Source organism: Podarcis muralis, chromosome 10 (assembly GCF_964188315.1).
Source record: "Podarcis muralis chromosome 10, rPodMur119.hap1.1, whole genome shotgun sequence".
Taxonomy (NCBI): domain Eukaryota; kingdom Metazoa; phylum Chordata; class Lepidosauria; order Squamata; family Lacertidae; genus Podarcis; species Podarcis muralis.
Window position 1 is genome coordinate 43,476,612 of NC_135664.1, and position 21,331 is coordinate 43,497,942.

General features: G+C 38.9%; 2 protein-coding genes across 5 annotated transcripts in view; both read left to right on the plus strand.

Moving 5' to 3' along the window:
• Positions 1-21,331, plus strand: part of CNOT4 (CCR4-NOT transcription complex subunit 4) — a 51,768-nt gene that overhangs the window by 16,707 nt on the left and 13,730 nt on the right. For 2 of the 4 annotated variants that reach the window (XM_028745796.2, XM_028745800.2), the window contains exons 3-10: positions 1,610-1,807; positions 3,552-3,638; positions 4,921-5,022; positions 5,250-5,375; positions 7,216-7,349; positions 13,610-13,667; positions 13,930-14,179; positions 15,181-15,678. In XM_028745796.2, coding sequence (XP_028601629.1) covers positions 1,610-1,807; positions 3,552-3,638; positions 4,921-5,022; positions 5,250-5,375; positions 7,216-7,349; positions 13,610-13,667; positions 13,930-14,179; positions 15,181-15,678 — 1,453 coding nt within the window. The remainder of the gene's footprint in view (positions 1-1,609; positions 1,808-3,551; positions 3,639-4,920; positions 5,023-5,249; positions 5,376-7,215; positions 7,350-13,609; positions 13,668-13,929; positions 14,180-15,180; positions 15,679-21,331) is intronic. The other 2 variants (XM_028745797.2, XM_028745801.2) reach the window with 1 other exon arrangement.
• LOC114605350 (solute carrier family 23 member 1-like) overlaps positions 15,567-21,331 on the plus strand; it is an 81,298-nt gene continuing 75,533 nt past the window's right edge. Inside the window, exon 1 of the mRNA XM_077934879.1 lies at positions 15,567-15,678. The gene's annotated coding sequence lies outside the window, so the exon portion shown is untranslated. The remainder of the gene's footprint in view (positions 15,679-21,331) is intronic.

Genomic DNA, 21,331 nt, shown 5'->3' on the forward strand with positions numbered 1-21,331 from the left:
AATGTTGCTTTAAACATGATGTATCTTGTCCCCTAAGACTTTATCTTAGGGTTCACTGTCAAACCAGGGAGGAATATGGAGTCCCTTTAAGTGAAATATTGATCTTTCTTTGACTTTTGAGTTCTATACTTTCCGCAAAGTATTCTCCTGAACTCATGAATTGTCAGAAGTCAAGTATCACTGTAAACATTGGTTTAGTGGTACATATATCATAGGGCAATACAGTATCCTCCACTTCTTCCAGCCACAGCTGTTTCCAGTCGTCTCCTCTGAAATCTGCAACAAGTGTCTTGGTTGGCAGGGCAAGTGGGAATAGGGTGGTCAGACAGATGGAAAGACTTTCCTCCCATCATAGGACCTGTTATCAGAGCAACAGGCAAAAAGTGAAGCAGGTTTCTGTGTAAGATACCCAGATAAGTAAGATACATTGTCACTGTTCAAGGACACATTCTAGCCAAGCAAAAGAGCTGGAGGAGAATATGGAGTAGGGCCAGTGAAGGGTGTCTAAGTCCTGATGGCCAGATTAGAGAAGCCTGGAAGGCAGCACTTGGCCTCTGGGCCTGAGGCTTCTCACCTATGGTTTTCTTGATATGGTCAAGGGATCAGGGACTTTTATCCTTCGATGAAGCACATGGGATGGGCATCTGGCAACATAGCTGGGGCACTTTAAATGTTGTTTGCTCATGAAAAAGCAATTCCCACACTACTTGTGCTAGTATACTTGTGGTATCCAGTTAAGTGATGCTTAGTGTACATCCATTGAAAGAAACTAAAGTTCATTTATTTCAGTGGGTCTAAGTAAGACTTAGCCAGGTGCCACCCTAAAACTGTTTTCAGTTTAACTTCTTTAAATGAACAGATGTGTTTTGGTTATTGCATCATCTCTATCTTTTTTCTAAATTTGCACCTTTTCTGTAATGTGGTGAGGTGTTTGAAATCTGTAGATGCTCATTAAGTACTTCACTAGGACATTTGTTTTGAATGCTTCTGATGACCCAGCTGTTTGAACTCATTGGCCTGCTAAAGTGGGTCACATTTCATGTGCCAGTGGTGGTTAAAGGGAGGTATGTGTAAAAAACTGAATGTTGCATTGCATCCCTTTAAGCTTTTGATTTTTTTAAAAAAAATTTTTTATAAAAAAAGGTATTAATCAGCATGGTATTGTCATATATTGTGTTTTTGTGACAAGTTACTGTTAGTGTTTTATCATGACACTCATACTCGTATAATATCAACCATTATATTTTCAGATGCCTGCTTTGAAACAAGTTTACATCTAATCACTATGTTTTCTGTATTCTATAGAAATGCACCAAGCTTCTCACAATGAGAAGACAGATAATGGCAGCCTATCTACCATTACCTTTATCTGCTGCTGCACAATTCTAGGGAGGAAATGTCACCCATCTTTGCAAAGGATGATGTCAAAGTTTAAGAAGCCTCACTGGCAGAAAGTGCACACCTATTCCTTGGTGGGCTCAGATTTATTTGAAGTCATTGCTTGTTTCTATATCATTCATATAGCATCTATTGCAGTGGGCTTGAGGTTTGCAGGAAACAGTGATGTGGAAATTATTAATCAAGGCTTACCCACTTTTCTTTTTATCAGCCATATCCAGAAGATCCAGCAGTGTATAAACCACTCTCCCAAGAAGAGCTGCAAAGGATAAAAAATGAAAAGAAACAGAAGCAAAATGAAAGAAAACAGAAGATATCAGAGAATCGTAAACATCTGGCCAGTGTACGGGTTGTACAGAAGAATCTTGTATTCGTAGTAGGGTTATCCCAACGCCTAGCAGATCCAGAGGTAAGCAGCTGCCAGAAGTCTGAACTTCCTGTAGAATAACTGTATCCTGAACTTTTGCTGCAGTTATTATAGTTTGCCAAATAAATTCCTACTCAAGTTAGTTGATTCTTCTGGGCTTTTCAGTGGTGTTCAGTACCACCAACCCAGGGCTGCGGACCCATAAAATGATGCCGGTTGAATTCTGTTATATCCCATGGTCATTAGTCTGGGAATCCTGGTTGAAAAGTCATCAGTACGCTGATGATACTCGGCACACACACTCTTTTTCATGAGACCCTAGGGAGACAGTGGACACTGAAGTTGTCTAGAGGGAGCAGTGTGTCATTGAATATGCAATAACAATCCTAATAAGATAGAAATGTTGTTGATTGTGAGAACCAGTGGATCTGGAGTTAGTTGTACAGCCTGCCTTGGATGGGGCTGCATTTGCTCTGAAAAGGGAGGCTCCCAGTTTGATGTTTTCTTTGATCTGGAACAGCTTCTGGATGCTGGGCTGGGACCACTTTTGCTGATATACTAAGCTGCACTAACTTGCAGAAGACAATTCTGGCCATAGTAATTCATTCTGAAGCCTGCTAAAGCAACAACTTTGATAGTATGACTTTACATGGGGCTGCTCTTAAAAGCTTTCAGAAATTTTGGTTGGTGAGAACACTATGACCAGACTATCTTAAACTGGTCAGTGAGACATATTACTATGTTGGTGCTCAATCTGCAGGAGTGCTATCAGGATTTTCTGGGCCTGGTACACTGTATTGGGACCTCTGATCTACTCACAAAAGAGGACATTTGCATATTCAAATCTTTGTGCCCTTTTGCTGATAGCTATGCAATGAATTGTTAATTAATGCTTGCACCATAGATCCTGCGCAGCAGGAGACATGCCCAATTCCTCCAAATTTTGAATTCACCATGGTTTTCTTTAACATTCACCTACACTTACTGTGTAGTAGTATTTCAGAAAATAACTTCTGGGGACTACGTGATCTCAGAGAAACCCACCATAGGAAAGATGCATTCTGGTTGATAAGAAAAAAGCGTATACTACAGAGGTTCCAAGTGCTACAAAATGAGATGGAATCAGGAAAAGTGCACCAAAGGGGAGGGGAAAACAGAAGCTCTTTAGGATCCCATGAATTTCTTTCTCTTGATGCTCACAAAGCGCACTCTTCAACCACAGTTCTGTCTTTATTCATTGGCTAAAAAGCACTTAAACACAGGAGCAGACAGCCTAGCACATTGCTTAGTAGGGTACCTGAACATCTTGCTTTATAAGTTTATTTCTAGGAGGGCTAGATTTTTTAAATGAAAGCTCATAGTCTGGGGTCCCTGCTGGCAGTGGGCCTGTTAAATTGGTACCCACTTGGCATACCTTTCAATCTCCACTTGGAATTTTATGTGATTTATGGACTGCAGGCTGTTAGAAGAACTCATTATAATACAGTGTTGTTAGACTTTGGGAGAGAGAATTGAAGTTATCTGCCACTAATTGTAGGAAATATGGTATGTGCTCAGTACCAGTTACGTGCCTGGGTGGAGACTCCCACGCTGCTCCAGTTGACAGCCTGAGACCAATGTTTTGTATAGTTCATTTGTAACTGCTTAGCAATTTTCCATTGCTTTCTTTGGTTAAAAGATTTTACAAAGGGAGCAAAAATAGTTAGGCATCTATTAGTAGACTGAGTTTTGTCTGAGCTGCTTCTTAATATTGTTTTTTTATCGGTAAACTTAATCTTCCAAACAGGTTTTGAAAAGGCCAGAATATTTTGGGAAATTTGGCAAAATACACAAGGTTGTAATCAACAACAGCACATCATATGCAGGCTCACAGGTAAGATACTGATTTCTCCTTGACCTAGGCAAAAGGTGGGTGTTCAGCTGGAGTTCCACCAGTTTCAGTTGCATATGGACAACTCATTTGGGTCAAAAACATTCCATACTGGAACATTTCGGCAGCTCTGTTTTTGTCTGCATGTACTAATAACCAGAGTCAGATTAATTCTACAACGTAGAATGCCCAGCAGTAAGGTGTAAACTGCCCCTGAATTTCTACAATTAGAATGTAATTTCAGTTAAGTGGAGCCTATGAATGTATTCCCCTGCAAACATGTGTCCAGATCTTTTCATTTGTACTGCCTGGAATGTAGCCTCCTTATTATTGCCTCTTTGTACAGGAATGTAGTTGCATTCTAACTTGGAGCACCCCATGATTTACTATAGCTGTTTTGCTGGTGCAGAAGCTGATATACTCGAAATATGTTATAGTTTTTTTACTAAATAGAAAGATTGTATTGACTTCTGGGTGTGCATTGTACCTTGGTGAAGATTTTTAATTATACCCTAATCTGGTTGATATGCTATTGTCGTACTAATGAAAAAAGTAATTCCTATTTCAAAGTATATGTTACTTTTTCATTCAAGTTTGTTAGTAGGAAAGGGATATGTTACTTGGAATACTTAAGTTTTTAGAAGTTGGCTTCAAAATGGGTAGAGGAGCAAAGAGCAGGCAAAAAGTTAACATAATTGTAAAGAAAGAAGGGAATCCAAATGCATGGTAAGGATTTTGGAGTAAAGCTGTTGTAGCCTTGTTGCTATGAATATCAGTGTACAGAGTTGGGAAACCATCAATTCAAACCTAACTTCAGGAAGCCCAACCTTGTATGGCATATAGTTGCTTCATTCTACAGATTTTACTCATATGTTCTGAAGAAACGAACATAGTTTCCTCACTCTGAAGCAAGGAACATAGTTGTTGTTTTTTAAAATTTAGGTTTTGCATTCCTGTTGTAGCAGACATTGCCTTAGAATTATTCCTTTGTGTTTGTTTTATGGATAGGAGTGCCTCTTAAAATGGTGCTTGCCAGGTGGAGTATTTAGAAGTACTTCTATGACAAAATGTGTTTTAAATTTGCTGTCCGATTAGTCCCAGGCACTTCTGCAATCTGTTTAAACTGATTATTCAAATATTGCAGTAAAAATTACTACTGTAAAATGAATCCTTTGCCGAGGGCTTCTTATGTATTAAGTACTTCAGAATTTTGTGAAGTTCAGTGCTGCATTATAGGATGACTAATAAACTGACCTATGCACATACACTTTTTTTAATTATCTAGGGTCCAAGTGCAAGTGCATATGTAACTTACATCCGGTCAGAAGATGCACTCAGAGCCATACAGTGTGTCAATAATGTGGTAGTAGATGGAAGAACACTTAAGGTAATATGAATGTGTGTATGTAACTATAACTATGAATGTATGTGTTTGTAACTATATAAGAATAAGGGTGTGTGTGTGTGTGTGTGTGTGTGTGTCACGTAATGGCAAATATCTATCAGTACATGTAACTGAGCACCATGATACCAGAAGCTGGATTCTAAAACAGGCTTACTTCTAAAGTATATAGTTTGTTGTCCTTTATAGTTAATGTCTCGTTTCCCCCCCAGGCGTCTTTAGGTACCACAAAATATTGCAGTTACTTTTTGAAGAATATGCAGTGTCCTAAACCAGACTGTATGTATCTACATGAATTAGGGGATGAAGCAGCCAGTTTTACAAAAGAAGAGATGCAGGTATGTGTGTTGCAACCTATACCATGAAATATTACTCTAAATGCCTCATATTTCTGATCTGAGCCAGTAAATCAGAATTGAAACTACAGTTTCGATTTCAGAATGTGGTTTAGAGAAACCACGATCGAAGTATTTAAGCCAACACCATGAAGTTGGCTTAAGTATTTAAGCATACATGCATCATTTTATCTGTATGCCACCTTTCCATAGTTAAAACAATGCTCAAGGGGGCTTCCAACGTAAAAACAATTACATAGTTACAAAAGTAGTCATAAACAGTAAATAAAACATACCAGGAAGTGCACAACCAAATAAAACAATTTCCACCTTAAATCATAATAAGCTCTAAAAATAAAGATACAAAAATTAATATCAACAAGAGCAGCAGCAACAACAACAACACCACACACACACACACACACACACACACACACACCATTCTGCAACCTAAGGGTCTGTTCAGCAGCTTCAGCTTTTGTAACTGGAGTCAGTCAGGGCCCCAACTTCCCAGGCCAGGTGGAAAAGGCCTGCAGTGCAGGAAGCAGGTCTTCCAGGTCTCACAGCCAAGATGGTCCCTGCTTGACCAGGGCAGCCTGACAGTTGTTCAGCCAGGATATTTATGTCTGGCTTGACTGTTTTCTCTGCTCCTTCTTTTTGAAATGGAGATAATGCCCAGGGCTGGAGTGAGAGGAAATATAAAGACTTTGAAGCATTCTTGCTGCAGATTTGAAGTTCTATAAACTGAGCTGAGAATAAAAGGTAGCAGTTATGTATTATATGGGATGCAGGTGGCGCTGTGGGTTAAACCACAGAGCCTAGGACTTGCCGATCAGAAGGTTGGCGGTTCGAATCCCTGCGATGGGGTGAGCTCCCGTTGCTCGGTCCCTGCTCCTGCCAACCTAGCAGTTCGAAAGCATGTCAAAGTGCAAGTAGATAAATAGGTACCGCTCTGGCAGGCAGGTAAATGGCATTTCCGTGTGCTGCTCTGGTTTGCCAGAAGTGGCTTAGTCATGCTGGCCACATGACCCGGAAGCTGTACGCCGGCTCCCTTGGCCAATAAAGCGAGATGAGTGCCACAGCCCCAGAGTTGGTCACGACTGGACCTAATGGTCAGGGGTCCCTTTACCTATGTATTTTATAAATATAATATAATAGTAAATCTCCTACATGATCATCTAAAGGCAATGGATAATAAAAGCAAAAAATTAATAACAAAAAACCCTACATTTAAAAGAAAACTGAAAGCAGTACAAATTAGAAACTCATCGCAGAGATTCATTTATCCATCTGGATAAATGAACAAAAATTTCTGCAATAGTTATCTAAAGTGCAGATAGTGGGTGCTTGTTGTACCTCAACAGGAATGCTATTCTGCAGAACAAGGGCCAGAACTCTGAACTCAGATCAACCCCAATAAGTATGGGCAGTGGTCAGGGATGATGGGAAATGTGGCCCCCAAGTTACCTCTCCTTCCTTTAACTTATCACTCTGCACCTTCTGAGCACGTTACCCAAGAAACTGAAATGGGCATTGTGGGGTACACCTATGAAATGTAATCATTACTTTCAATTGTTCTGAGGTTACCTTTCAGTGAAATTAGAAAGGTCTTAACCAGCTTGCAGTAAACTCCCTTACGCAGCAATGAATTTACATTTTTACAAAGGAGGCCAAAATAGTTGTCATAGTCTTCTGATTTGGTGGGACGTGGACTACGCTAGCTTAAAATAACCAAGCTTCTCTTATTTGAACATGATAAATGAAATTTTGATGTAAAGAAGATTTCTCTGCAAATTACCAGGTTGACAGAGTTGCATTATTTTATAACTTTTTTCTACCCCAGGCTGGTAAGCATCAAGAATATGAACAGAAGTTACTCCAGGAATTATACAAGTTAAACCCCAACTTCCTCCAGCTGTCTTCAAATGCAGTTGACAAGAACAAGAACAAAGTGACTTCACTACAGAGGTATGATGTGTAAGTAAAGGTTCTCTGTGTGTGCTCTTTAGTTTTCATCAAACCTCCCCCTTTACCCCTCTTTCTAAGCACTCTGCTTCACTGCCTTACTGCTTAAGCCAGCACACTTGACATCTTACTTCCTTTGCATCATTATACAGATGTATGCAGCATTTTCAAACAACTGTTTCAGCAGATGTTCGCATTAGTGCATCATTTACAATTGTAAAATAGTATGGTTTGGTGGGAAATAGCAGGGCATGTCAGTAAACTGGAAATACAAAATACAAGATTTACTCATTTTAAATACAACACAACATTACTATGAATGTGTGAGTCCACCTTGCCTTTAGAAGGTGAGAATGCCACAAAGGACTTATCTGAAAGACAAAGTTAGTGTAAAATGTTCTGACTCATTGCAACTTAGTTGAGATTTTTGTTTCAATACGTTGGCTGCTAATATGTAGGGTGCAGACTTTGACAGAGTAACATAGATTTATATGTGTGTTTAATGAAAGGTTGCTGAGGGTTTTTTGACCTAGCACCTATCTATTCCAAGTAACAATTTTAAGTGGTTGTCTATTTCTGTAAAAGCTTACATTACTTAATAGCAGAAACACCATTAATATTTAGAATATGACATAAGGTTTGTGCTTGCAAGATACTTCTTGAGTTTGAATGGTAGTCAGACTGCTATTACCTCTGGTTTAGCCTCTTCAACTATTAATAAGGGAAACCTAAATGAATGGGAAAATCTATTTGTGAACACCTGAACTTTGTGATCATGGCAAATGATTGGTGAACAAGAATTTGCACTCTCTTTAGATCCTTCCTAATGGGGATCCTTTTCCAATAAGATTTCAAGAGCAACCTTGCTCAGGATCCTAAACAATTTTTCCAGTGCCAAATCTTAGCGGATCAGCATTGCCTCTTAAAGGAAAAGACAAATCTTGTATTAAGGAAAGTTGATACTTTGACTCTGGGCAGAACATCAGATCAATTTTGTCATGTGCAAGCCTCTCATATGGATAATGATACCTTCTTACTCTCTTGGCTGTTGTATCAGTGTGAGTTTTGCAAGAGAAATACTGTTTCTTCAAGAGCATCAAAAGAAATAAACCAAACATGCAAGAGTCAAGTCATGTTTTCTCACAGTGTGGTCTGACCTGATGGAGTCACATCATAAGGCAAGAAGAAACAGCAAGAAGACAATGTCTTTAGAAATGGCTACAAATTTGGCTCTGTCCAGTCTCTGCAGTAGGAATTTCTCAAGAACTTAATTACCATTCTTACAAAAAGACCCAAGGTAGATTGGGTATGCATGACCATTCTATCTGGCCCATAAAACAAAGTAGAAATAAGCTTACTTCCTACTGGTTCATTCTGAATTGTCTGTGCTGTCTCAGCAGTCTTACATCTCCAGTGATTTATTTTATAAGATCCCAGTAAGCTTGAAAGCTGAAGAAACTGAATAAATGTTAGGTTTATCCTCTTGTTATCCTCTTGTCATCTGTTTTGATGTTTTTTGCCACTCTTTGCTGTGAATCTAAGTTCTTAAGCATAGAGTCCAGCTTTGTTCCTGAAACAAGTGTCATCTAAGTGGCAAATAAGTTGGTTCTGCATTCAAAACAGAAAATGCATCTGCTGTATACTTCATGAAGATTTTTCTTTCATGATTTCTTTATTATCATTTTTTCTGCTCAAACTTAACTTCCATTGGTCCATAGAAAAGGCTGTGATTCCCACTGCTTTCTGATTTCATACAGTTCTTGTGGGCAGTAACTTGAAATGCTGACAGAGAAATAGCCAGTTTGTGAGTTCACTCATCAGTTACCAGCATTCAAATCTGGAAGAGAGGTAGACAAGCAACTTTTATGTGGGTGTAAACTTTAGAACACGGTAGGCAAGCAGATAAGAATTACATGGCAGACTAATTTTCAACTTGATAAATGGAACTGACAGTGCCATATTTACCTTCTTGCAGTGTCTGCTTTATGGAACCAATCCAGAAATGCATGGAAAGATGAGGAATCAATATAAAAATTGAAAATGCAATCAATTTTTGTTAGTTAGATCAGTGACGCTTGGTTTTAAAAAGCAGATTGTGTCTGTTCCACATTCATTTTGAGAACTCATAAATTTATTGCATTTCGAGGAATGAATGGCAAGACAAGATACACATTTTGAAAAGAGCACAGGTCTCTAAACAATCATTATAAGTTATGGTTCTAAATATCCTTCATTCCTTGCTGGGATGGAGCAAAAATAGGGTGAAACTAAAGGACTAATTAGGAGAAAGAAACATTTATAATTATGTTGATGATAAATATTAATATTTATTTGCATATATATACAAAACCCATCAGGGGATGTCTGTTTAAAGATGTGATTCCCTGCTTCAGTTTACCTTTATTCATCCTCTCAAATAACTTTACACACCAAAAGAACCTTATTTAGTGATCAATACTTATATTAGCCTGAGTTTTGAAACTTTGGGAATAAATACTTGAAACGAGACAAATTGGGTAACTTAGAACTTAGAACTGGTACAGTGATATTTCAGAAGTGTATAATGCCAGTCACATGGGGGAAATTCTCAAGGACAAAGCATGGATATTAGCATATGAAGGGTAGGGGTAAGATTACTCATAAAACTGGAGAATGTTGGGATGAAAGAACAGTTTAAGGACCACATGTCTTGGTGGGATTCACCTAATTAAAAAACAACAACTATAAGTGTAAACAGCCTGCCTGGTGCAAGAAAACAGTTTCTTTCTACAGTCTTAATAGCAGACACTAACTTTTCTGTTGAAGACCTCCATATTCCTCTGCACAGTATATGGCATGAGGAATAATTTTCCCAGTGTTTCACTATTAAGATTTTCTACATAACTTGAACTCTCTTTTACTTTCACCTCTTTCCAGACCCAACAGTAATAACAAAGATGCCTGGCCATCATTACAGAGTTCAAGTAAATCAGTCAACGGCTTAACTATGGAACACAGGAAAACGCCTCCTATTTTAGAAAATGGCACAGACTCAGAACACATGACTCCAGATGGTCCAGATTCAGATTTCGGGTAATTGTGCTGCCTTTTATACCTTTAGTTAGCTTTCTTTCTCTCTCACTGATGTGGAGGGATGATTCTCTAGCCTCTGTCAAGAGAGCTGGATTCAAGTTAAAATGGTTGGCCTGAACCACTAGGTGATGCCTAGGTGGGGGGGGGACTGCACATTATTTTGCAATGGGCAGTTTGTTCAGGAGAAGTCTGTGTCTAGGCCAGAAGATAATTTTTAAAGGTAAGGGTTGTGGAAAAGGCAAGGCATTTTGAAACAAGTTTCCTTCTGCGTCTTGTGTTCTAGCAAACTACGTACCTCACTTCAGCAAACAATTTTTAATGTTCTTTAAGAGAAAAAGTTGCTTAGTAGGAACTCTGATCTTTTAGGTAAGAGTCATTTAGTTAATTGTCTTGAATACTCTGATCTCAGTTGGCAGATCTAAGCACATTACACACTTCACCCAGGCATTTTGTTAAGCAAGTATGGCACTGGATTGAGATCCATCAGCTTTCCCCTCCGTTTAGACTACTAAGACTACTTGAATTCGTGTTTAATACTGCAGTATGTCCCTTGCATCATTGTGGGGCTTTTAACAAGTTGGATTCAAAATGCAAGTTGCACAGCACAGCATATTATGCTTTTGAATTGGGAATACTGATGTGTACTGTTGCAGTGTGGAAACCGCTTTCTTAGGCTGGGGAAAGTGGCCATATAAGTTGCCTGACTCCATTGTTTCTTTTTTAGTGTTAATGAGGAACCAGAACACAGGAGGTTGCTTCCATGTTGCACCAGTAATGTATGAGCTGGGTCTAAGAAGCTTATTAGGAAATAGGGTAACTCACTGAATACCTTGTATTCTTGCTCTAACATTGGCCTAATATTTCAGACTTCATCACTAGAAATCATTGCAGACACCAGCACTTTTGGAAATAGAATGTCAATAGAAGAGCTTTCCTATTTAGAAAAACATCCCATTACCTAATTTTGAAGCTGTCCTGCTGAGAAGAAAGTGATCTGCTTTAGATATTCCATTGTGGATTACCATAGCACTATTGAAACGTTGTAGTAATGCTTTATATGAAGCTAAGCATCTCTTAGGCTCTTTTTTAGTTATGAGCCTGAAAAAATGATCTGAAAATGTTCTACACATCTGTAGTACTGGTTCAGCTGACCAGGATCCAAAAGTCCACACAATGAATAGGACTTTCTCATCTTTCCCCACTACTGTCTCATCTTCCTCCACCACCATCCCACATCCACTCCTGAAGGTTAGAAAACATTTCAGAACAAGATTTAACATGGTACAAAAGGACTACAGTTGAAATTAAAAATTGGCAACCTTTCCTCCGTGAGTGGAAGAGCTTTTTACTCTTACCTTAAGAATCGTTTGGTTCCAGCCTTCGCCTGTGGCTAGTCTTATGCCTAAAATGGGCTGATTTGGAACTTTTGAAACCATATTCAGCGCTTCCTCTAAGTGGATCATAGGTCTAATCCAGATATCAAGGTTTTCAGAGGCATGCTATCACAGACTTAACAGGAACTCAAGCCTATTTATTTGTAAAGCGGTTTTGAACATCTGGTAACTTCTATGAAACAGCTGTGTTTCTGGCCGCAGGACTGAAAGACTGCAATATTTCTAATAATGAGAAAAGAATTAAAAATAATTAAGTCTTATTTATTCCTGCTTTCTGTTACTTAACCAGTTGCTCATCCATAAGAGGACCTGTCTTCTTTTCCTATGACTGCTAAACTTATTCTAGGTTCTTTTGGTGAGAGAATTTATCAAAAGCTTTTTGAGAGTCTCAAGTGTGCAATGTCAACTTGGATACCTCTACTTACATGCTTGTTGACACCCTCAAAGAACTTTAATGGGTTGGTGAGACAGGAATACCCTTGTGGAAGCCATGCTGCTTTTGCTTCAGTCTGACTTGCTCTTCTGCATGTTTGGTAATTCAATTTTTAATAATTCTGCCCACCAGTTTTACTAGACTAGATGTTAAGTTAAGCTGCCTATAATGTTCCAAGTCCTAGCTGGATTCTTTTTAAACAATAGATGCTAGCTACATTGAGCAGTTTCCAGTCCTCTAGTATGGAGGCTGATTTTAGGGACAAATTACATATTTATAGTAGAAGGTCAGCAATTTCACATTTGAACCACTGAGGAAGCTCACTTGTGTAACCCAGATGCTTTGGTCATTGGCTGTGAGGCGCTTTCAGTCTTAAAGTCACATAGCAGGCAGATATTTTCTGAATATTTGCATTTGTCCATCAGTTGATGTCCAGTGGCTTACTGCAACACCTGCTGGATTTGTCAACAAGATAGTGACAGTATATTATTTTCCAGTTGAACTGCCATATCAGCCAATTCATTTTCTAGCATCTTGGTTTCTTCTAGTGTCTCAAATGTTAGCCTTACTTAATACTGCAGGTTGTGCTAGCATACATTTGCAGCCTGAACCCAGCCAGTGCACCTTCCATCATGCATGCCTGGCCTGATCCCCTTCGCTCACTTAGCTTTTGACAGCACCTGATCTGGTATCTCTCCTTGTCCCGCTGTCACCATTCCTTCAACTCATCTTTTCATGGTTTTTGTAATTGCTGATCTTATTCCAAGTTTTGTCTTGTCCTTTCCTGGCTCTTCCTGTTGCTCTGCTGTTCTGATTTTGGGTGAGTGGATGCATGAGCGGCTGGAGCTTCAGTTTTGTCTCCTGTTGTGTTTAAGTGAGAGGTTGTGACAGCATTCCTATTGTCTTGAAACTGAAGCAGCGCAAAGGAGAAGTGAGCTTTTCTGCTGTGGTGAATAGTTTTATTGGTTCATTCACTTTCTATTTTACCTTTATTCCTTTTGCCTCTTCTCTTTCTTTCATGTCTCTCCTCTCTTTACAACTCAGTGTACTGAAATCTAAATTGGGGAGTCCTCTGGGCTCCATCAATCTCAAGTTGAGCACAAAGCTCTTATAAATAGATATGGTTCCTGCTTCATGGACACCAGTTTAATGTCGGGGGCTGATAGTAGGGGCAATAGACAAACTTTGATTGCTGTGAGGTTGCACTGAGTAACAATGAACAAGCAGAATGTGCAAGATGGAGCTAATCAGCCTGTTGTCAGTTATCTCCATGAACTAGGTTTTCTAAAATTACTTTTTTAATTAATTCCTACAGTTTCAGGCCATCAGGCTGTGTCCTTTACATTTGCCTAATAGTTTTTCTTTCTCTCTAGCACTATCGACAAACCTTCAGATTCTCTCAGTATAGGAAACTGTGATAACTCGCAGCAGGTAAGATTTGAGAACCAGCACTTCTTAACTCTTGTCAACTGCATACCCTTATATTTGCAAAAGGACTATATTGTGTGTTGAAATATTTATTTGCCATAATCTTAAATATACCTTCCTGCCTATCAGCTGCATAAGATGGTTGCTTGATTAAAACTTTACACTAGCTGTAAAAACACATGCTATTTGGAAATGACCAAATGGTTGTTAAAAGGAGAAACTGTTTTTACTATACGATTGTAAATTGTGTTCTTTTTCTTTTTAGATATCAAATAGTGACACACCTTCACCACCACCCGGCTTATCAAAATCCAATTCAGTCATCCCCATCAGTTCATCCAATCACAGTGCACGGTCTCCCTTTGAAGGGGCTATAACAGAGTCACAGTCTCTCTTCTCGGACAACTTCCGGCACCCCAACCCTATTCCAAGTGGACTCCCTCCATTTCCCAGCTCCCCACAGACTTCAAATGACTGGCCGATGGCACCAGAGCCACAGAGCCTCTTCACATCAGGTATAGTATTAGTTAGATAACCCATCCACACAATAGCTTGAAATAATATCTTCAGGCTCTTGTATTTACTTACAGTTTAGCATGAACTTGATTGTGCTGCTCAGTACTGCTCCAGTTTAAAGAACTTGTGAATATGTCACATTATTTTATAAAGTGCTTTACCTTTTTCATAGATGGTGGAAATGTAGATTCAAAATAAAGATTCAGAATAAATACAGAAAACCTTACATAAATCATACTTTGTGCTTGTATGCATATGGTCATTGATGCTAATGAGCAATGAGATCAATAAGAATATTTTGCTTAAAATTACAAGTGGTGAGACATTTTCATTAGTAACTGAATAGTGCTTCTCAATCAAGTTCCTTCATGTAGGACATCTCTAGAATTATCTAGCCTCTAGTAAGGAATATATGCAGTGGAAAGAGTGGCTTCTTATATTTAAAAAATGAAGAAGTTCTACTGTAATGTGTTGCAGAAGGTGGATGGGAAATTCATAGGGTTGGGTCTTGAAAACCATGAGGTGCTTCTGCCAGATTTTTCAGCAACTTCCCTAGTAGGCCCACACAGCCTCCACCTCAATTTTCTGAAGGGGCTTGTTACCTTCGGGAGCAGCTTTTCAGGTGAGACAGAAATGTGAAAATCCCAAGTAGAGGATCAGTTTAGAACTACAGGGAAGAAAAATGCAAAGATAAAGAAAGTTGCTTTCTTGGTAACTGTATACCACTAGAACATAAAGGATATTGTGAGCTTTAATCTAAAAACCAGTTGCCCCTAGAATAGGATTCCCCAATCTGTTACTCTCCAGATATTTTGGACTACAACTCTCAGGACCAATGGGAATTATAATCCAAAACATCTGGAGGGTACCAGGCTGGGGGAAACTGCCTTAGAAATGAGAATAGCCAATTCTTGGAAATGGAAATTGGTCAGTATTTTGACTCATATTAAGCTGGGGAAAATGCAACTTTGTCTTTAATAACCTGTTTTAAATCCCACAGAAACCATCCCAGTATCCTCGTCTACAGACTGGCAAGCGGCGTTTGGATTTGGTTCTTCCAAACAGCAAGAAGATGACTTGGGGTTTGATCCCTTTGATATCACCCGCAAAGCCTTAGCAGACCTGATCGAGAAGGAACTGTCGGTCCAAGACCAACCCTCCCTCTCGCCCACGTCTCTCCAGAACCCTTCCCCACACACTACAACCGCCAAAGGGTCAGGCTCTGGATTTCTGCATCCTGCTGCGCCCGCAAATGCCAACTCTCTCAATAGCACATTTTCAGTCTTGCCACAGAGGTTCCCGCAATTTCAACAGCATCGAGCAGTTTACAACTCCTTCAGTTTTCCAGGCCAAGCCGCTCGCTATCCTTGGATGGCCTTCCCACGCAATAACATCATGCACTTGAACCACACAGCAAATCCCCCTTCAAATAGTAATTTCTTGGACTTAAACCTCCCACCACAACACAGCACAGGTCTAGGAGGGATCCCTATAGCAGGTAAGTGCGCTGAGAAAGCATCAGTGAGCCTTGTTCATGCCTTCAGCTTCTCTAAATCAGAGTAGCGAGAAGGGGTTGATGGTATTTGGTACTGGAATTGATAATGTAACTATCATGATGGAAATGTGTTTTTATGCATTTTGGAAATGAAATGTTTAGCTTGGAATTTAGCCTTATAATGAGCTTTATAAGGAAAGTGGAGTATCGTATGTCCTATCATCCTTATTTCAAAAGTGATTTTATGATTTACATTGACAGTCTTGATCATGCTGTGGAGTTGATCTTTATTTTAAATATATAGTTTACTTAATTGCATAAGTAGATTACATTTTAACTTTTTTAAAAAAATAAATTCTTCAGTCCCGGTTCATGATGCTTGGCATATATGGCAGGAAAAAGCTATTTATTTATTTTTTTGAAGTATTTGTATACTGCTTTCATACAATATATATCCCAGGGTACTTGCACTTTCCAAAGTCAGCAGAATGGATAACTCAGTTACAGTGATTAAAATTCAGTTTCCTTTTCACTCATTTTTTTTTAATAATTTAAAATGCCTGAGAGAATAAAAATGCCCAACCAGATGTCTGAAAAACAACAATGTAGGCACCAGATGAACTTCACGGGGGAGGGAATTTATCAACCAGCGTGCTGCTAGTGCAATAGCCATATCTTTTCTCTCCATTGCCATTTGAACTCTAGTATCTTCAATTGTATCTGAAATCTTACATTGATGAGCCAATGAATTTAAAATTGTGCAAAAAAATATTCTTTATGATCCCATATATGAAGCCATCTGACACCTATACCATTCACTTTAATCCCCTGCCCTTCATTTTTGTAACATTTCACTCCAGCTGGCATTATTGTTTCCCGCTGGAAGAGTGCACTTCGTAGCTGACACACACAAGTCTGTGGCATAGCAAGCATCGCTTCATGATAATACCTTTTGGAATTTTAGAGCAAACTTCAAGTAACCTGTTCCTTCCAACATAACTTGCAGTGGTCTTCTCCTTGGGATGTTTTGGGTTTACATCTTTAAACAGTGTGGATAATATTGTTCAGTAATAGCACATTTTTATTTTTGTAAACTAGTTTTCCTGTGCTTTATTTTTCTTGGCTACTGTTACAATTATTTTCCCCCCTATTCTTATTATGATTCACTTAAAACATTTATATACCATCCATTTCTTACTGATAGTGACTGCTTATGCTAGTATTTTGGGAATCCAGAGGATTTGCAGCTTATCATAAGATCTGTAACATGGTCACAACACCTGTCTCTTCATTCTGGTTACAAAAGCATTTCTTTGGCACTTTAGTCTTAGCTTTGACTCTGGCTTAGATATATAGTTTGACAATGGAAAAAGCTAGTAATTATGTCAGGATATAAAAACATGCAGAGAAGCATTTCAGATTCTCCATGTGACCCAGAAAAGATGTCCGCTAAGGGCCCTCCCATTCATATTCCATTAGATAAAAGGGGCCATCACTGAACTTAACAATCAGCTGTGTTAGTGTGGAAGTGATGTGTGAATGTGTGCAGTCTCTGAACTCTGGCCTAGCCTGAAAAATCCGTTTCCTGCTCTTCAGTAGAAGAGAACTCTAGAGTGGTGGTTCTCAAAGGGTGTGGCACATCACACTGGTGTGGCCAGAGAAGATGGCAAGGGTTGCAGGAAGATTCAAGGGCAATCAAAGAAACACTTAACCATTTCAGTGTAGTATCGTGGAGAATAGTATCATTTATTTATTTATTTGCAGAATATGGATAGATACCTTTTCAAAATCAAACACTGCCAGGAGTTGTTTCTTTTTGTTCTCCAATTTATTTCTTATCAATAAAAAAAATCAGTGCGGCGTGAGCAAATTTTTATTCTGAAAGTTGTGGTCCTGAGAAAAAAGTTTGAGAACAATGAGTCAAAACCACCTTCTAAATACGTGGCATATTCTGAAGTAGAGTGTTGTAGTGTAGTTGAATGAAATATGTTTCCTCCCCCTTTGATTTAGTAAACATTATGCTACTTGTAAAATTTGTTTCTTTCACTCCCATGTTTTTCCTTGCAACAACTCTGTGGGCTGAGAAAGACTGGTCCAGTGAGCTTCATAGATGAGTAAGGATTTGAACCTACTGCAATGCTTTGACTACACCACACAAACTCTTTAGGAACTCTGAACACAACCTACAGAAAACTGTGTTTGCTAATTTACTTACTTAGATTCTTAGCCTGTGCTATTCAGAGGCTTGATTCAAAAATAGATCTTTGAAGCTCTTTATTGTAGTAGTGGTCATAGTTGCTTTAGGGATGCTAGAAGACTAAAACTAATATTATGAAGTATAAAGCTTCTGCAGTAAGTTGTACCAGGGACAGGCAAGTTGGTTGTATGGCATCAAAAGCTTGTGCTGAAAAGCATTCATCTCTTTCTGCGTGCATGTGAAAAGTTTATCAAAAAATGAAAAGCCTGGGATTTCCAATTAAGTGTCGTAAGTGTAGTAATTGCTAAGTCAACTTGGAGGTTGTGACTAGTTACCATTCCTTGCTAGGTTATGGATATTTTGATGTTGAAATCATTGTCTCTAATGAGCGTTCTAGCAGCTTTCAATATCTTAACTTTCTGCATATTGTATTAACCTTCCCCTTGACTCTCTTGAAGAAATGTCTTGGCTTTATGATGTATGTGCCTATTAGTTTTCCATTTATGCGCCCCATTTTAGGAGAAGATGTCCTTAAATAATTATGTCATCTCTGACAGAGCTGCTACCTTTCTGAGGCATAATATGCATGAAATATTTTTTGCTTTGCCCTTCTCCTGAATTTTGCACCTTTCTTATTGGATGAAAAATCTTTATTGGCTTTTAGATTGGTCTTTGAGGTACTTACTTTTTAAACTAAACTGTATATTTTATTTACAAATGGTGGACATCGGGCTTCACTGGCTTAGCCATCAATGTGAGAAAGCTATCTTCAGATAGTTTAACAAATATTTTAGTAATTATTGACTTCTTTTTAAATCATAGGAACAGTATTTCCCAGTGGAAATACTGTTTTCAGCAGTGTTAAACTTGGTTACAAGGCCAAATACACTGAATATGTTATCTAAATTAAGTCATAATATAATTAGGAGTTGCAAGGGTTTTTTATATTAGTGTGGGAATTTTACCTGCTAATTCAGGGTCAATATGCAGAAAGAAGGATTTTTTTTTAATTTGCTGTTGAATTTTATGTTGGCGAGTTGCATAGTATGTGCTAGTGAACTCTCAATGTTGTTACATTACATATTAATGCTATTTATTAAAAATATTTATATACCACTCACATGCAAAATTTCAGTGCCGCGTACAGCAGGATCTACAAAAGAGATAAAATACAATTAACAGCAATACAGAATAATTGTAAAAATGACTGCCTCATCTTAAAAGTGTAAACCATTGAATAGGACTGGCAACACATAAAAATCTTCAAGAGGTGTCTGAAGCTTAGAAGTGAGGATGCCTGCCACATCTGCTGGAAGAGAATTCTCCAGTGGGGGACCAACAGCACTAGATGCCTAACATCTCATCAAAAGCAGTCGGGCTGTTGAAACATGGGGGACAACTAACATCACTCCTCCAGATCTCAATGATCAAACTGGCATATAAGAACTCAGGCAGCCCTTAAGGTACTCAGAATCCAAGTTGTTCAGGGCCTTCTATATTAATATAAGAGGCTTGAGCCTTTCCCTGTAACATGGGCAGCCAGTGCAGATATTTTAGCAGTAGTATTACATGTTGCCCACCATCTCTTCCCATCTTAGGTGCTGCATTCTGCCCTAGCTGGAGCTTCTGGGTCAATCCCAAGGGTGGCCCCACATAGAGTGCATTTCAGTAATCTAGTCTTGAGTGCATGGTCTATGATGGCCAGGTTATCCCCATCCAGATATGGCTGTAGCTGACCAGGAGAAGCTGGTAAAAAGCCCTCCAAGCAAAAAAGGAAACTTAGACTTTGGTTGACAAAGATGTATTCAGCTGTACCTCCAAACTATGTGCCTGCTCCATCAAAGGGAATGCAAACCCAGGAACAAAGTAGTGCCTGGTGGAATCCTATCACATAAGTGCTAGGAGGCCAAAGTCACTCTCCCCCCACTCCCCAGTTCATTTCTGGATTTGACCATGCAGGTAGGAATGAAACCATTGTGATACAATGCCTTTTGATACTCATCCTGCTCAATGGTGTCAAAAGCCATGGAGAGATCTAGTAAGAGTAATAAGGGTCACACTTCCCTGTCCTTCTCTTGATAAAGACCATAAATCAGGACAATTCAGTTTTAGAAGCAGGGGACACTGAAGTGAATCCAGATAATCAATATCATTCAGGAATACTTGGGAGTTGCTCTGCCATAGCCTTTGGCACCACCTTCCCAGAAAATTAGCCCATTATGTTTCTAGGCTCTTCCAGTGTTGTATCATCATTGACTTTTGTGAAATGTGTGGACTGCTTCAGAAGATAATGAAATGGCATCAGTCTTGCAACTCACCCCTATGGAGCGCCTCATGTAGAATATGATGTGACTTCCTTATTGTTCTTGAGTGCAGCTTTTCTTCCAAAGGAATGACTAAAGGAAGTATTGGGTGTTTTGTTTTGTCAGTTTGTATTATGTATATATATGTACATAGTGTTTTATAGTTCTACCTGTTTTTTAAAATATTCATATGTATAACACATTTGTAGCCCGCTCTTTAGCCGTAAAAGCTCCCAGAGTAACAAGCAAGTCATTTGGTGCCCACAGGCTTACAATCCGAATGATACAACACAAAAGGACAAGGAGGGAATGTGTTGATCACTTTTTAGATGTCAAAGCAACTGGCCCATGTATTTGGTCTCAATGTGTAACTCTTATGTTATTCAAAACAAAAAATTCCTTCCAGTAGCACCTTAAAGACCAACTAAGTTAGTTCTTGGTATGAGCTTTCGTGTGCATGCACACTTCTTGAGATACACAGTCTTATGTTATTGTGAGCTTGCTTTACTACACTTCAGGGACCTTCAGTGGAATAGCTTGCCCATTAACAGATTAGAAATGAACTTGGTTTCCAGCAATGTCCACTAGAGACATTTTGTTTTTCTGGTTCATATTTTTCAAGCTTCTGTTCTGAGTTCTGACACTTGACTGGAAGCCTTCCTAGTTAACATCTGTGGTCATGTTCCAACCTCAGTGTAAGCTACATATGTGCAGGGTTGGATGTTTGCAGAAGACATTGCGGCAGGTTATAGCCACAATGCCATTGTACGTCATGACCTCTAGTAATACAGGGGATGCTGGCATATCATTTGGACCTCCAAAGGTGAGCTGGGTTTGTCATGTATTGTCCAGTAAAGTATATGCATTGGACCTTGCATTCATTTTACATTAGACTATTTATCTCTGTTAATTAGTTCCTTTCCTGTCAAGTTAACACAAGATTATTCTATTCAAAGACTTTGCATTTGCATCTTTAACATATGCTTAGGATCTGAATTTATTGCAAATATTAGATACTCCAGCAGGCTTTCTTGATTTCATTTCCATTGAGGGACCAAGTAGGTAGGGAGAAGGAAAGAACTCCGGTGAAGATGAGGCCCAAGTTCTTACAGAAATATATTTTATTTCCCGGTTTTCTGTATCTTCTCACTATCAT